General features: G+C 40.5%; 1 protein-coding gene across 1 annotated transcript; it reads right to left on the bottom strand.

The window, feature by feature from the left end:
• Positions 1-15,502: 15,502 nt before the first annotated feature.
• Positions 15,503-16,438, bottom strand: LOC116627447 (olfactory receptor 10J5-like). Its single transcript, XM_032397212.1, has one exon. It carries the CDS (start codon positions 16,436-16,438, stop codon positions 15,503-15,505), a length of 936 nt encoding a protein of 311 aa, XP_032253103.1.
• Positions 16,439-17,395: the final 957 nt, after the last annotated feature.

The following is a 17,395-nucleotide window of genomic DNA, read 5'->3' as shown; positions in this document are numbered from 1 at the left end:
TAAATGACACACTGGACCAAATGGACTTCACAGACATATTCAGAACATTCCATCCCAAAGCAACGGAATACACATTCTTCTCTAGTGCCCATGGAACATTCTCCAGAATAGATCACATCCTAGGTCATAAATCAGGTCTCAACCAGTACAAGATTGGGATCATCCCCTGCATATTTTCAGACCACAATGCTTTGAAACTAGAACTCAATCACAAGAGGAAAGTCGGAAAGAACTCAAATACATGGAGGCTAAAGAGCATCCTACTGAAGAATGAATGGGTCAACCAGGAAATTAAAGAAGAATTAAAAAAATTCATGGAAACCAATGAAAATGAAAACACAACTATTCAAAATCTTTGGGATACAGCAAAGGCAGTCCTGAGAGGAAAGTATAGAGCAATACAAGCCTTTCTCAAGAAACAAGAAAAGTCTCAAGTACACAACCTAACCCTACACCTAAAGGAGCTGGAGAAAGAACAGCAAATAAAGCCTAAACCCAGCAGGAGAAGAGAAATAAAGATCAGAGCAGAAATCAATGAAATAGAAACCAAAAAGAACAGTAGAACAGATCAACGAAACTAGGAGCTGGTTCTTTGAAAGAATTAACAAGATTGATAAGCCCCTGGCCAGACTTATCAAAAAGAAAAGGGAAATGACCCAAATCAACAAAATCATGAATGAAAGAGGAGAAATCACAACCAACACCAAAGAAATACAAACAATTATAAGAACATATTATGAGCAACTCTATGCCAGCAAATTAGATAACCTGGAAGTAATGGATGCATTCCTAGAGATGTATCAACTACCAAAACTGAACCAGGAAGAAATAGAAAACCTGAACAGACCTATAACCACTAAGGAAATAGAAGCAGTCATCAAAAATCTCCCAAAACACAAAAGCCCAGGGCCAGATGGCTTCCCAGGGGAATTCTACCAAACATTTCAAGAAGAATTAATACCTATCCTTCTGAAACTGTTCCAAAAAATAGAAATGGAAGGAAAACTTCCAAACTCATTTTATGAGGCCAGCATTACCTTGATCCCAAAACCAGACAAAGACCCCATCAAAAAGGAGAATTACAGACCAATATCCCTGATGAACATGGATGCAAAAATTCTCACCAAAATACTAGCCAATAGGATCCAACAGTACATTAAAAGGATTATTCACCATGACCAAGTCGGATTTATCCCTGGGCTGCAAGGTTGGTTCAACATCCACAAATCAATCAATGTGATACAATACATTAACAAAAGAAAAAACAAGAATCACATGATCCTCTCAATAGATGCAGAAAAAGCATTTGACAAAGTACAGCATCCTTTCTTGATCAAAACTCTTCAGAGTATAGGGATAGAGGGTACATACCTCAATATCATAAAAGCCATCTATGAAAAACCTACAGCGAATATCATTCTCAATGGGGAAAAACAGAGCTTTCCCCCTAAGGTCAGGAACGTGGCAGGGATGTCCACTATCACCACTGCTATTCAACATAGTATTGGAAGTCCTAGCCACAGCAATCAGACAACAAAAAGAAATCAAAGGCATCCAAATTGGCAAAGAAGAAGTCAAACTCTCACTCTTTGCAGATGATATGATACTTTATGTGGAAAATCCCAAAGACTCCACCCCAAAACTGCTAGAACTCATACAGGAATTCAGTCAAGTGGCAGGATATAAAATCAATGCACAGAAATCAGTGGCATTCCTATACACCAACAAGTCAGAAGAGAAATTAAGGAGTTGATCCCATTTACAATTGCACCCAAAACCATAAGATACCTAGGAATAAATCTAACCAAAGAGGCAAAGGATCTGTACTCAGAAAACTATAAAATACTCATGAAAGAAACTGAGGAAGACACAAAGAAATGGAAAAACGTTCCATGCTCATGGATTGGAAGAACAAATATTGGGAAGATGTCAATGCTACCTAGAGCAATCTACACATTCAATGCAATCCCCATCAAAATACCATCCACTTTCTTCAAAGAAATGGAACAAATAATCCTTAAATTTGTATGGAACCAGAAAAGACCCCACATAGCCAGAGGAATGTTGAAAAAGCAAAGCAAAGCTGGCGGCATCACAATTCCGGACTTCCAGCTCTACTACAAAGCTGTCATCAAGACAGTATGGTACTGGCACAAAAACAGACACATAGATCAATGGAACAGAATAGAGAGCCCAGAAATGGACCCTCAACTCTATGGTCAACTAATCTTTGACAAAGCAGGAAAGAATGTCCAATGGAAAAAAGACAGTCTCTTCAACAAATGGTGTTAGGAAAATTGGACAGCCACCTGCAGAAGAATGAAACTGGACCATTTCCTTACACCACACACAAAAATAGACTCCAAATGGTTGAAAGACCTCAATGTGAGACAGGAGTCCATCAAAATCCTAAAGGAGAACACAGGCAGCAACCTCTTTGACCTCAGCCGCAGCAACTTCTTCCTAGAAACATCACCAAAGGCAAGGGAAGCAAGGGCAAAAATGAACTATTGGGACTTCATCAAGATAAAAAGCTTTTGCAAAGCAAAGGAAACAGTCAACAAAACCAAAAGACAACTGACAGAATAGGAGAAGATATTTGCAAATGACATATCAGATAAAGGGCTAGTATCCAAAATCTATAAAGAACTCATCAAACTCAACACCCAAAGAACAAAGAATCCAATCAAGAAACGGGCAGAAGACATGAACAGACATTTTTCCAAAGATGACATCCAAACGGCCAACAGACATGAAAAAGTGTTCAATATCGCTCCGCATCAGGAAAATCCAAATCAAAACGTCAATGAGATACCACCTCACACCAGTCAGAATGGCTAAAATTAACAAGTTAGGAAAGGACAGATGTTGGCGGGGATGCGGAGAAAGGGGAACCCTCCTACACTGTTGGTGGGAATGCAAGCTGGTGCAGCCACTCTGGAAAACAGTATGGAGGTTCCTCAAAAAGTTGAAAATAGAGCTACCATATGATCCAGCAATTGCACTCCTGGGTATTTACCCCAAAGATACAAAAGTAGGGACCCGAAAGGCTACGTGCACCCCGATGTTTATAGCAGCAATGTCCACAATAGCCAAACTGTGGAAAGAACCAAGATGTCCATCAACAGATGGATGGATAAAGAAGAGGTGGTATATATATACAATGGAATATTATGCAGCCATCAAAAGGAAGGAGATCTTGCCATTTGCAACGACGTGGATGGAACTGGAGGGTATTATGCTGAGCGAAATAAGTCAAACAGAGAAAGACATGTATCATATGACCTCACTGATATGAGGAATTCTTAATCTCAGGAAACAAACTGAGGGTTGCTGGAGTGGGGGGTGGGGTGGGAGGGATGGGGTGACTGGGTGATGGACACTGGGGAGGGTATGTGTTCTGGTAAGCGCTGTGAATTGTGCAAGACTGTTGAATCTCAGATCTGTACCTCTGAAACAAATAATGCAATATATGTTAAGAAAGAAAAAAAGAAGAATATAGCAGGAGGGGAAGAATGAAGGGGGGTAAATCGGAGGGGGAGAAGAACCATGAGAGATGATGGACTCTGAAAAACAAACTGAGGGTTCTAGAGGGGAGGGGGGTGGGAGGATGGGTTAGCCTGGTGATGGGTATTGAGGAGGGCACGTTCTGCATGGAGCACTGGGTATTATGCACAAACAATGAATCATGGAACACTATATCTAAAACTAATGATGTAATGTATGGGGATTAACAAAATTAAAAAAAAAGACTGAGTAATTCCATTGCAATATATATACCACATCTTTATCCATTCATCAGTCGGTGGACATTTGGGCTTTCTCCATAGTTTGGCTAGTGTTGATAATGCTGTTATAAACCGGTGTACGTGTGCACCTTTGAATCTGTGTTTTTGTCTTTTGGGTAAATACCTAGTACTACAAATATAACTACCCTATGATCCAGCAATTGCAACTTTTAATGTTTCCTTCATCACCAGTCTCAGCAATGTGATTTGGATGTGCCCTGGGTTGGGTGGGGTGTATGTGTACCCTTACTTATAATTCCTTGTTATATGGGTTTAATTTTTTATCCAAATTTAAAATGGCATTGCTGTTATGTATCCAGATACTTTTACTGTCCTCTTCACTCTCTAGTCTTTCCTTCTGGGATTCTACTGCCTTTACATGAGGGGTGCTAGACTTTTTCCACAGGTTACTGGTTTCCAGTCTCTTATTTATAGCTCTCTTTTAGCTGATTTCTACTGCTCTTTCTTCACGTTCAGTGATGTTCTCTTCTACAGTTTCCCATTTATTAACCTTATCCAGTGAAATTCATTGCAGATCATGTATTTCCTTTTACATTTAGAAGGTACATCTGCTTCTTTTTGATCTTCCCTTCTTCTCATTACATCTGTGTTTTATTTTAATCCTTGGATGTACCCACAGTATTTGTGATAGCTTTAACATCCTTGTCTGCTCATTCCATTCTATTTTTCATTTCTTCTGATTTTCTGACATTTTTCCACTTCGTGTATCTTCTAGTAGCATTTTATGCTAATGCTAAAGATTTTGAATTTTAGGTGTAGAATGCTAGTTTTTCTGGTTTACCTTTTAATTTTATATTTTATTGTTAATCATTAGTTTTTGCTGTAGTGTTCTGTGATTCCTTGTTTGCATATAACACCCAGTGCTCCATTCAATAGTGCCCTCTTTAATACCCATCACCAGGCTAGCACATCCCCCCACCCCCTCCCCTCTAGAACCCTCAGTTTGTTTCTCAGAGTCCATTGTCTCTCATGGTTCATCGCCCCCTCTGACATCCCCCCCTTCATTTTTCCCTTCCTACTTTAAAGAGCTTTGAACTTTTTTCTGTTCTATAAATAGGTTATTTGTGGACCCTATTGAGTTCTGATAGGCAGGTCTCCTCAGCCTTCAGTTTAAGGTTAGAGTAGCCCTATTCCTAAGACACAGTCCTACTGGAGTCTCAGCAGAGGACCCAGGATGCTAAGCTTCTCTACTTGGTCAGACACCAATGTCTAACAGCCAAGTGCAAACTTCACCATCCATTTAGCTCCCATTCCCCTATAGTTGTTTTGTACCAGCCTTACAGAGCCTGGTCCCACATATGTGTAGCTTGGCATTCAGCTCAAGACCAAGAGATGCTTATGCACCTTTCCAGGGCTCATATTTTGTGTGGCTTCCCCCTCCACACACTGCCCCACAATTTCCAACCATGCCGTCAGCCCTTAATTTCTATTTTCAATCTCCTCAGCTCAGTAAGACCCTGTCTTCTGCTTAGACTTCACTTTCCTATCTCTTGCCAAGCACCTTTAGGCAAAAGGCCAGGGTAATCACGGAGCTTAATATTGTGTTTATCTTCCCTCAAGAATCAGTCTTTCACTGCCCATTCTCCAAAATCTGAAAAGAGATTCATGTTTTTTTCTACTTTATAATTTTTTATGCTGCAAGGACTAATCAAGTAGTAGTTATTACCTCCTGCCTGACTGGAAGCAGTGATATCTAATTGATTGTACACCTTTGTGTGCCATTTATCAATTTACTGCCCTTCAATTTCAAATTTCCCTTCATTGCTTACTCTGAAGAAATTGAACTGGGCCCCTGACAAGTGGCACGTTAAGCTCTGTCTGGGACAGGGCCCTGCAGACATATTGCAGGAGGAAGGGACTTCCCTCCCAGGGCCCCATGTGCTCCATTTGGCAGGCTTCTTTAGCGTGGGCTGGCTTCACCAGCACCAAGGTCTTACAACACAGGTGGCTTCTCTAGCATCCAGCTCCTGTGGTTCATAGCAAATCAAGAGCACCCAGAAATAAGCAGTTTCCCTCAGCATCCCTCTTTGCATAGTGAAGTGCTTCCAAAGAGACACCATCCTTGGAACAGCTTTCCCCAGCATGCTAGTGGGCAAATTTCTGGCAAATTCCGAAGCGAGTCACAGTAAGTCAATATCGGGCCCTTGCCAATAAGGTCCAGATCTTAACCCTCATACAGGAAGGGCTGCCTCTTCCCCGGGTGCTTGCTGAGTTTTTAATATTCATCTTTATTAAATTTCCCTGAATGCACACATGAGGTTCTGAATCAGAACAGATTTCTTATTATGCTCCCTGAACAATCAACAGTCAGAAGGACATTGGAGCATTAGTCTCCCCACACTTGCAATCCTGCAGAGTGGTGTGATAAGAGCCAGATGGAAAATATATCCTTACAAGTGGCACACTTACTCTGGATTCAAGAGGTGAAGAAATAGAAATGTCCTCCATTTGTAACAGGGAAAGACTATTCTTCCTCAGAGTGTCTCCTTGGAGACAGGATGCAAAGGATCTTTAATCCTTTGTTATGTAAATAAATCTCTCCAGGAGGAAGATAAACTCAGTGTCTATGGCTTTTGCAACTTAGAAAATTTCTTCAGAGCTCCAAGCTCCACCCCTTTTGAAACGTAAACAAGCAGGGAGCTAATACTCTAACTCAGGTGCCTAACCAAAACCAAAACCAAAAACAAAAACCACCATTGGCTCTGGGGAAGCTAAGAGCAGCTTTATTGCATAGAAGCAATTAGCTCCACCATGAGAGAAACAAATGGCTGCACATCTAATCCTCATTGTATGGAAAAAATAAAATGTTTCTAGGGGAAATAAAAGCAAACCCTCTACTCTTATATACATTTCCATGGCTCAGGAACACTAAAATTCCTGAGAAAATTTGTCTTCCCACACAACCCTATCTTAGGCTTGGGGATAGTGGCAGTTCCTTTTATCACACCACTCTGCAGGTTCTTCAGGATGATCTTTACTAACCACTATCAATATCTCATCGCTCCAGTTCCTTGAAGTTAATAATTCGTTATATTAAACTCCCTATTCTAATTACTGTGTGACAGGTCTTCAAATTAGACCCTGACCGATGGAGAATTAGGATTTACCCTCCCATTCACGTCTTGCTAAACACCTATAGTAATTGCTAATTTCTGTTCAACAGATCCAATTTGTACAATCTCATCAATATAGTTGATAAGTGTGAGGTTTTATGAAATGTTATGACAAGCAAGATTTCTGTGGTCTATGTAACAACAGGGAGAAGGATGGTCCTGGCTTTACAGCAAAACAATGCAAATAATACCGTTGGCCCTCCCAAATAAAAGCAACTGCTTCCGGTTATCTTTAAACTTGGTATGTAGATAAATTCTTTATCCAGGTCAATAGTTACATACCAAATAACATGTCGATTCATTCCAGCAAAGACAGGACACCTGGGGGCAAGAACTACAATTGAGGTCACAAGGTTATTAGGTTTACAACAGCCCACACTCATTCTCTAACATACATCTGACTTCTTCATAGGCCAAACAGGAAGACCTAAGTGGAGATAGGATGTGTATTACTATCCCTGTTTCTTTCAAATCTTTTACAGTGCCATGAATCTCTACAATTTCCATAGTAATACAATATTGCTCCTTATTTACTATCTCTGTAAGAAGAATACTTGCTACTAAAAGGGTATATCAGAGAGCCACTGTGGGGACTCTGCCAACTGCTAGGTGTCTACCTTCATTCATTCACAGGGTGAGACCTGGAACCAAATGGCCCACTGCAGGTCAGACCTGAACTAACACTACATCTGTCACCTGGTTTCAGTCACCACAGTAGAGTTGACCAGTCCAGACTCTCCACCAGTTTCCAAACCTACATCAATCCAGACTCAGAGCCTCTTGATTGAAAGGGAGGGCAAGTCTCCTTGAGGAAGTATCCTGCATCATTAATGTAAACACACACTGTAAATCTTCCACCAAACCTTCCCCCGCAAAGAGGACCTGTGCCTATATACTAGGGCGACCTCATTGAGGAATAGAAAATACCTGGACCTTTGAAGGACTACTTGATGTGGACCCTGAATTGACACCAATATCTTGGGACCCAAAAATCTCACTATGGTTCACCAATCAAAATGGGGGCTCATAGTGGTCACATGGACAAAATGGCATGCTCCAAGGATGTCAGTCAGCCTCTTTCCCCAGCTACCTAAGCATTTGTTCAAAAGTCCATGAACAAAGTGGCCATATTGGCAGGGGTGGCCTCAACAATATGGATGCCCCTTTACCAAGACTGACCTAACACAATTGTCGAACATCTGATCTGCCAAGAACACAGACCAATCCACAGCCCTAAGTGTGGCACCACTCCTTGTTAAAAAACAAGCAAGCAAACACAAACACCAGCCTAGTGGCAGGTTAATTATATTGGACCTCTTCCATCATGGAAGGGGCAGAGATTTGTCCTCGCCGGGATAGGCACATATTCTGAAAATGGATTTTCTTTCCCTGCCCATAATGCTTCTGCCAGCATCTGCCAGCATGCTATCTGTGGACACTCAAAATGCCTTAACCACCATCACAGCATTCCCCAGCATTACAGCTGATCAAAAAACTCATTTCACAGTTAAGGAAGTACAGCACTAGACTCATGTTCATGAAACTAGTCATACCACATACTCCATCATCCAGAAATAGCTGATGTATTGGAAGGATGAATAGCCTACTAATGACAGGGTTACATCACCAGTTGAGAAATACTTTGAAATGACAGAGTTCCATTCTAAAGCAAGCAGTGTACATTTTGAATCAGACAATTCTACAGCCAGAATTTATGGGTCTAGAAGTTAAAAGGAGTGAAAGAAACCACTCCTGCTTTCACCTATTATATCTAATAACTCACTTGCAGAATTTTTCTTCCTATCCCAGCATCCTTGAGCTCCACTGGTCTTCATCCCCATGGAGAAAGTATTTCCACCAGGGAATAAAAAGATGAGGACATCGCCTGGCCATTTGTGGCCCCATGTTGCCTGAATCAACAGGCAATCTTGTTACAATTAATTCGTTATATTAAATTTGTATATTCAAAGTACTCTGATTTCAGTCTCTTGAATGGACCACAACTGATACCCTATTTCTCTACACTAAGTATAGTATATCATACTTTCTAAGCACTGCTGGATCTCATTTGTTTTAATATCTTACATTTTAATATCTTATTCATCTCAGAATATTTTCCAATTTCTATTATTCTTTAAGCCATTATTTATCAGGCTGTTTTAATATCCAAATGTTTAAGTATTTTTTCCAGATGTTTTACTTACAATTTAATTCCATTATGGACAGAAAACAAATTTATTGAATCTTGTTTTACAACATGTCATGTGCTCGATTCCATGTGCACTTGAAATGGTATTCTGCTATTAGTTGGAATGTTCTATAAGTATCAATAGATTCAGTTGATTAAAACTGGAACAGCTTTTTTAATGCTTATTTTCTGTCTACTTAATTGCTAAGAGAAATATTAAAATCTCCAACCAGAACTACAGATTTATTTACTTCTCTATTTAACTTAGGTTTAATTTTGGAGCTCTAGTATTAGGAGCTTGCACATTTAAGATTGTTAGGTCTTATGGATGGCCTTTATTTTAATAAAATCTCCCTCTTTATAGTAGTATTTTTGATACTTTATCTGATATTAACTATAAAGTACAAATGAAATAATGAAACTTTTAGATAAAATTGAAATAATTTCTTTACTATCAAAAATGCTATAGGAAATTCTGGAAGGTATAACCACTCCAGTACAATTAGAGTTCATATTGTGTATCCTTTACCCCTTTCTTTCAATTTATGTATTTCAAGTAGCTCTCTTATTAATAGCATAGAGTTGTCTTGCTGGTTTTTATCCATTCTGACAATGTCTGCCTTTTCATTGACATGGTTAGTATATTTAGGTTGAACATCATTATTAATATTGTTGGGTTTAAGTCTACTGTTCTGCTATGTTTTTAATTTGCCCCATTTGTTATTTGTTCCTCTGTCCCTCACTTTATTCTTATTTTGTGTTTTCTCTACTGCCTTCTTGGCTATACCTCATTGTTCTATTAACACATGCTTTTTATTTTTTAAATATTTTATTCATTTATTTGAGTGTGCGCATGTGCGAGCACGAGTGGTGGGGGCAGAGGGAGAGGGAGAAGCCAACTTCCCACTGAGCAGGGAGCCCAATGCAGAGCTCCATCCCCAAGATCATGACCCGAGCGGAAGGCAGACAATCAAATGAGCCATCCAGGTGCCCCTTAACACATGCATTCTTAACCTATCACAATCTTAGAGTTAAAATTGACCACTTCTTGTTAAAGGCATCTCAAGAGTGAAGTTTACCTTTCTTTGAACTACAGTTATATGTATGACATGTACATACATTATGAGCCTCATAATATTTTTCTTTACATATATTCCTTAAAAATCATTCAGAGAAGAAAAACAAGATGTTATATTCATTCACTATTGGCCATTTCCAATCATATCCATTCCTATAGCTTGCATCTAATATCCTCTTCCTTCAACCTGAAGAACTCCTTTTAGCATGCTGGTAGTATGTAAATTAGCTCAATGTTCACTTACCTGAAAATACCTACTTCACCTTTGTTTTGAATGATATTTCTACTGGATATAGAGTTCTGGCTTAACACTAAAAATGTCATTTAATGTTTACTGGTCTCCATTGTTTCTAATTAGAAGTTATTGTTATTCCCTGATATGTACTAAGTTTACTTTAGTGATGACTTTCAAAGATTTTCCTTTATCTTTGGTTTCAAAGATTTGACTCTGAAATACATAGATTTGATATTCATTTACCCTGCTTGGGATTCATGCAGATTCTTGGATCTGTAAAAGTTTCTATTTCTCTTTAATTTGGGAAATTGTTGGCCAATAGGTCTTCAAGTATTTGCCACATTCTACTCTTTTTGAGGCCCCAATTACATGGACATTAGACTTCTTATATTGTTGCATGAATCACTAAAACCTCATTTTGTTCATTTTTTTTGTCTTCCTCATATTCTAGAATTTGTTGATCCATCTTCAATTTAATCGACTCTTCTACCAACTCCAGTATGCTATTGTGCAAATTAGCCAATATTTCATTTCAAATATTTTCATTTTCACTCCTATGAATTTCTCCCTTATTACAACTAATTTCTTGACTGGCATCCCACATAGGTTTCTTCATTATGACCATATTTTCCTTTAAGTCATTGAACGTATATATGCTAGCTGTTTTTAGGTCCCTGACCACTAATTTGGGCCATCTTAAATTTATATAGGTTGCTTTTCTGTTGACTATGGGTCATATTTTTTTGTTCCCACGTTGAGCATTTTGTAATTGTATACTAGACATGGTGGACGGTCCATTACAATTTTCGATTCATTAATCGTGGTGCACTTGCTATATCTGAGTAGACACAATGTTGGGAATCTCCCTAGGGCAGTATTTGGACTCACCAAATTCATTCACTGCGATCTGTTCCTACCATACAAAGGACATTACAGATGAAGGTCACCAACTAGGTTATGCCATTTTCTTCTCTGTGGTTCCATGGTATTCTTGGATAGCACTAATCTTTATTGAAATGGGTTGCAAGTAAATTATTAGCCACTCAACAGCAAGGCTCAGGTCTTATTTCTGTATCCCTAGTGCCTAACTCTGTGCCTGATACTCAGAGTGGACAGGCGTATTTGTTGATATAACAATCATTTAAAAATTCAGAAATCCTATGATGCTAACACAAAACTCAAAATCCTAGAATATGTGGGTCATCTAATTCAGAAGCAAATACTCTATTATAAGCTCTGTTCCAAGTGAAGACATCAGTGAACCAGGAGATAAATTTAAGTGCCTCATAGTAAACATTTAAAGAAATATATTCATGATCTTCAATAGGCTTTGTTTACAAAGGCAAAGAAAGAAATAGGATATTTCAGGAAGAGTCCATTGCTACTGATTGAAATGAAGCTTTAGCATTTAAACACAAGGTTTACTCCTCATATCTTATTCCCTGGTAGAATAAGATGTGTATGTGCACATGGAACAAGAGCATGGCGTTCAGAATTAACAGATCTGTGAGGCTCACTTCTGTGTTAGTCCTCTCTCTAATGGTGTATGCGACTTCGAGAAATTCACTTCATCTACCTCCACTGTATTCATCTGAAAAATGGGGCAGTACTCTGTCCCTTACAGGAGTGCTGGGAAACTCGAATGAGGTCATGAATGGGAAAGACCTTTGTGAACTGTAAAGAACTACATAAATATTAGGGATAGTTATTACATAATACAAATAAGGCATTACTGCTTATCATGGCACTCATCACATCTAAAACTCCCAAATGTTCTGTCTCCCCGCAAAAACACACATGTGCATGCTCATACACACATGATCTCACATACACACACTCACATAGACACACTTCAGCAAGGGTACAAAACTGATTTGGAACCTTGCACCTTTTAAATATGTCTTTGTACAAGTTAAAGTAAAGTGTGCCATATACTCCCTGGTTGCCTTTTGGCTTCACTTTCTCTCCTGCTGATGCCCCCGCACCCCTCTCTCCTCCCTGAGACATTTGTACTCATTAAGAAAGTATTTGTTATACTTATTGTTGGGAGAGCTGCAACTATTTTTCTCCTCTAACCCACCATGCATTTTAAGTAGGCAATCTGGAAGGATCTCAGGTGAAACTAGTTTTTCTCTAGAGAAGCTACGAAGTCAACACTGAAAATTTTATTTCTGAAATTTGAAGACCCATAATAGTTGGTTTCATTTTTTTTCTAAAAAGCTTAAAATACCTTAACTCCTGCTTTTATATGTCAAGCTATCACTTTTAAGTCTGTTATTAACATGGTTATAGCTAAAACACACTAACCTAGTGCTAATCCAATTTCCTTCAAAAGGAGGATTTTTCTCTAGTCCAGTTTTAAGTGACTAACAAAATATATCAATGTCAAAAGTAAGTGAGAACTGCTTGTAGGCAATCCCACAATGGGGAAAAATAATTTCAAGTAGCTTTGCTGTTCTTTTCTCTGTTGGTTTACTTTAGGTGAGGGTAGTCTGTAAGGCAGACAGAGGGACTATGATAGACCTATCCAAAAAACCTGCAAATCCCCAGATAGGACCCTGTATTTAATAGGTGTTCACACAGTCATCTCTCCAAAGATATATGAAGAACCTATTTTGCCAGGCTAATATCTGACATGGCAGTGGGCATACAGAGATGAATAAAATACCTACTGTCCTGACACTTGCGGCTTTCACAGGCTCTCTCTCTCTGCTCAGGCTCCTCCTCCCCTTCCCTTGACTGCCTCCTAGACTTCAGCTGACCCAATGCCACAAAAAGTTAAACATCTATGAATTCTTTCCTGACCTTAATAGATCTGATCAGTTCTTTGTGTACCACACCCCTGACCCCAAACAAGACTCCTGGGCACGTGCTGAAAGTTTTTGCACTTTATGCTATTTTGTCTTCCCCCTGAACTGTGAACAACATGAAACACAGTCCCTGCATTCCTCATGGTCATAAACCTGGAACTAGTCAATGGCTTGACACAGTGCTTGAAAAATATAGGTTTAATAAGTTATGGGTATTTTTCTGATGAACAAAAGAGCTGAACAAAAAAAACTACTGAAAGAATAGAGGTATTTGCAGCATGCAAGATAAAGGAGTAGAGAGATTGTGCGGAATGATGATAAAGATGATGAAGAGAGATGGCTGGCTAACATGGGGGCTAAGTGTTGCAATTATAGGAGCCTGCAATAAAAGGAGTTGCTATTCTTGATTCCTCCTGCTGGGAGGCTCTATGGCCACACAGGCTTACACACCCTTGTACTGTTTGCAGCACATCCCTTGTAGGAGAGGCTTCCTCCCCCAAACCTGAAATCATGCAAAGTAGGAGGAGAGGACTGTTCACCTGTCCATGAGGTAAGAGGGGAGTGGCAGGAGTGATGTTTAAAAACTTAGGGATTTGGGGGGAAGGGATGGGAGAAGGCAAGAAAATTCAGTAAAGACAACCACATGTGCCTTGTAATAGCCATCCACCACCCTCGTCCCTCAGCCTCCCAGCTAAGCAGCTCTGATCCCCTCCATTTCCCCAACTTAATGAAAAAGTAGCAGCACCAACATGGGCAAAAATGGACAGGGTCAAAGAGTGCTTCTTTGGGAGAGTTTAAGGAAATTGTGGAAGCAAATGATCTATAAAAGAGGGAAGTTGGATCTTGTCTCATTTCTACCAGGATTTCAGGGAAGAAATGGTTATACCAGAGAAAATTCTCTAAGAATATGAGGGAAAAGGCACATTCACCTTTGTACTCATGATGTAATAATTTCAGAAAGTTCAAAAGCCCTCTGAGGTCTATCCAAGCACTCCTTACAGGACCAGAACACCTCTTCTAGAGGGAGAGCAGGTGCTGGTAATCAGCTGACATCAGCTATTACAGCACCTGACTGACAGCCTGCTACAGGGGACACTGGACAAAGACCCCCTCAGCCTTCAGCTGGTGACCTCCTCACAGAGGGATCTGTAGAGCAGAAGAAAATTACAACTCCCCTAGAAGAGGCTTCAGTGTCATTTCTGTGGTACAGAACAGAAAAACACAAGTGGAAACTAAGGGACAGGAGCTGACGTGGGGATGGAATAACTGAGGAGCAGGACTGTATGAAAACATGTTTCCATGTCTGCCTTAGTATCTTCCAGCTCAGTCTCAGTAGAGAGAAATTCTGATGGGAAGGTCTATAAAAATATTCCAACAACTTCCTCATTAAGAGTATACAAGAATGTAGCATGGTTATGTTTATTTTGATATAAACACATGAGAAGTATGACGTTTTAACTGTTTACTGAGAGAAGGGAGTTTAATGGCATCTGCTTCAGACTTTAGCATCAGTAGAGCCAATACCTGACTACTAACCTCAAATCCACTGCAGCTGCTACAGATCAATTAAAAACCAAAAACTTCCATAGGTTGGAAAACCATCTTTACGAAAAATGTATCTGGATAAAAGTACAGTGACAGAAATGCCACCAGTACATCCTCTCCCTGCCTAGCTTCCAGGGAACAAGGGTTTTTGCCTTGATTGCACAGAAGGAGGGATACACATAGAAATGAATACTATTGGAGGAGCTCACATGGCTGGGTAATAGAGGACTGAGGTTTGCTGAAGCTTTTCCTTTTTCGGTCAGCCAGAATTAAGGAAACCCTTTCTGAAATGATCGATACAGGACAAGTGATTTAACTCCTAAGGATGAAAGCCATCCTTGGGCTGTCTCTGCTGCTTATTTTCCTAAGACTCCGTCCACATCTGCTCCAACAGCCTCCTCTTCACATCTCCTTACCAGACTAGGTCAAGGACTTGACTGAGAGGAGCCAGGTGAAGCGGGGGCAAGAGGTTCCCAAACCAAAATCCGGAGGCAAATAAACAAGTAGTCCTAATCTGGCTTGGAAGGATTCCCGTATCTAAGGAACAATATTCACTAGAGCATAAACCTGCTTTCTACCTTGTCCCTAGAGCATGAAAAAGGGAAGTGTTTCTACTCTTTGACCTTACTCTCAAGAAGCACTGTATTTAATGAACTTGTGTATTGTGGCATGTCTGTGAGCAGACACACATTACACTGGGCTAAAAGTCTCCTGACAAAGTGGTTCAATCTTTTGAGTAATGTTTTTTGCCCACAGCTCTGCATAGGGCATCCTTGACCTCCTTGTTCCTCAGGCTGTAGACAACAGGGTTCAGTAAGGGAGTGATGATAGTATATGTCACTGAGAGAAGGTCTTTTTCTACAGAGTTCTCAGACTTGGGCTTGAGGTAGGCAATGGAGGCACAGCTGTAGTGGACAGTGACCACCGTGAGGTGGGAGGCGCAGGTGGCAAAGGCCTTCTTCCAGCCCTCAATGGAGGCAATCTTGAGAATGGTGGAGATGATGAAGACATAGGAGATGAAGATCAAGCCCACAGGGACCAGGATCACAAATGAACTGACACCATAATTGATCATCTCATTGATAGTGATGTCAGTACAAGAGAGTTTCATGACTGGGTCAATGTCACAGAAGTAGTGCTCCACCACTGTGCCACAGAAGGGCACACTGAACATGGCTGCCACATGGAGAACTGCCATAACCAGGCCAGTGCCAAAGGACCCACATACCAACGTGGCACACACTCCTTTGCTCATGAGGACTGTGTACCTCAGGGGGTTGCAGATGGCCACAAAGCAGTCATAGCCCATTGCTGTGAGCAAGAAGCAATTATTAGTGGCCAAGATGACAAAAAAGAACATCTGAGTTGCACAGCCTGCCAAGGAGATGGGCTGGTTATGGAAAAGGAGACCAGAAAGCATTTGTGGGACACTGACCAGTGTGTACACAGTCTCAGAACTAGCCAGCATGCCCAGGAAGAAGTACATGGGAGTGTGGAGATGATGGTCAACACAGATGATGGTCATGATGACGACATTACCAGTTAGAGTTAAAATGTAGATGGTAAGGAAAACCACAAAGAGCGTTATCTGGTGCTTTCCCAAGAAAGAGAATCCCAGGAAAATGAATTCTGTCACTTCTGTGAAGTTCTTTCTCTGCATTCTGCTAGATCAGTGTCTGAAAGCAATAAAGGAAGTCATCAAGGAGAACATTCCCATCAGCAACTGGAGTGTACGAGAAGGGACAATGACAGCTGAAGTGAGAGAGTGAGCCCAATTCCTTCCTTTAGGACCAGTGAGCCCAGGCTCGGGGTCCTTGCACGTGAAGAAAGAACTACCAATTCTTCCTTGGGGCTCACCCATGTGTACATTATCACCGTGGAGCAAACCATTTCCTGTGCACGGACAAGACTTCTGAATAAGTGCTTACCTCACCCACATCACACTGATGTAAGGGGGAAGCAAACCACGAGGAGGAAGTCCTGCTCTGTGTCCCCGCCGGTAATGACATCCAGCACTTAGAACAAACTCTAACAAGGTGAAGTGCAGGTCAAGAAAACAACAGAGAGGAGTGTTTCAGTGGGAATGATATGGCAGAATGGAGGAGTCTAGAAAGAAGAACTTTGAGAAGTGGTCACTGGATTTGGTGACAGTCACCAAGGCCTTTCATATGGTATTTCATTCAGTTGAGTTCTGAATCTAGAAACCTCATTTCAGAGAGCTAATATGGTCCAAACAGGTGATCAGACCCTCAAAGCAGACCTTCTGCCATGATCACTCCATTGTTCACTCAACTGTCACTGAAGAGATCTCTTTTGCCGACTCCAGTCATCCTTTTAAGAGGTGGAGTCAGGAAGAAAGAATTGTGATAAGACATTGCTTTGCCTCCACTGCAACAGTAAAGTGTTAGAGTAAGTCAAGGCATGGATAAGATAATGTAGGCACCAGAGTTGGGACAAGAGGAGGAAGGAGTTTTTTAAAATCTGGGTGCACACTGGATTTGATATAATATTGAGAAATAGTTCACTAGTCCCCTTTATCAAAAGAAACACCTATCCTATGCAGAGAGCATGCAGCTGATTCTTTGGGTCTCTACAGTGACCATTCCACTGTTCTCCC

Source organism: Phoca vitulina, unplaced genomic scaffold (assembly GCF_004348235.1).
Source record: "Phoca vitulina isolate PV1807 unplaced genomic scaffold, GSC_HSeal_1.0 scaffold97, whole genome shotgun sequence".
NCBI lineage: Eukaryota > Metazoa > Chordata > Mammalia > Carnivora > Phocidae > Phoca > Phoca vitulina.
This window is presented reverse-complemented; position numbering and strand designations above follow the sequence as displayed.

Coding starts and splice junctions, on each gene's coding strand:
- LOC116627447 (XM_032397212.1), bottom strand. CDS start 16,438: ATGCAGAGAAAGAACTTCACAGAAGTGACAGAATTCATTTTCCTGGGA.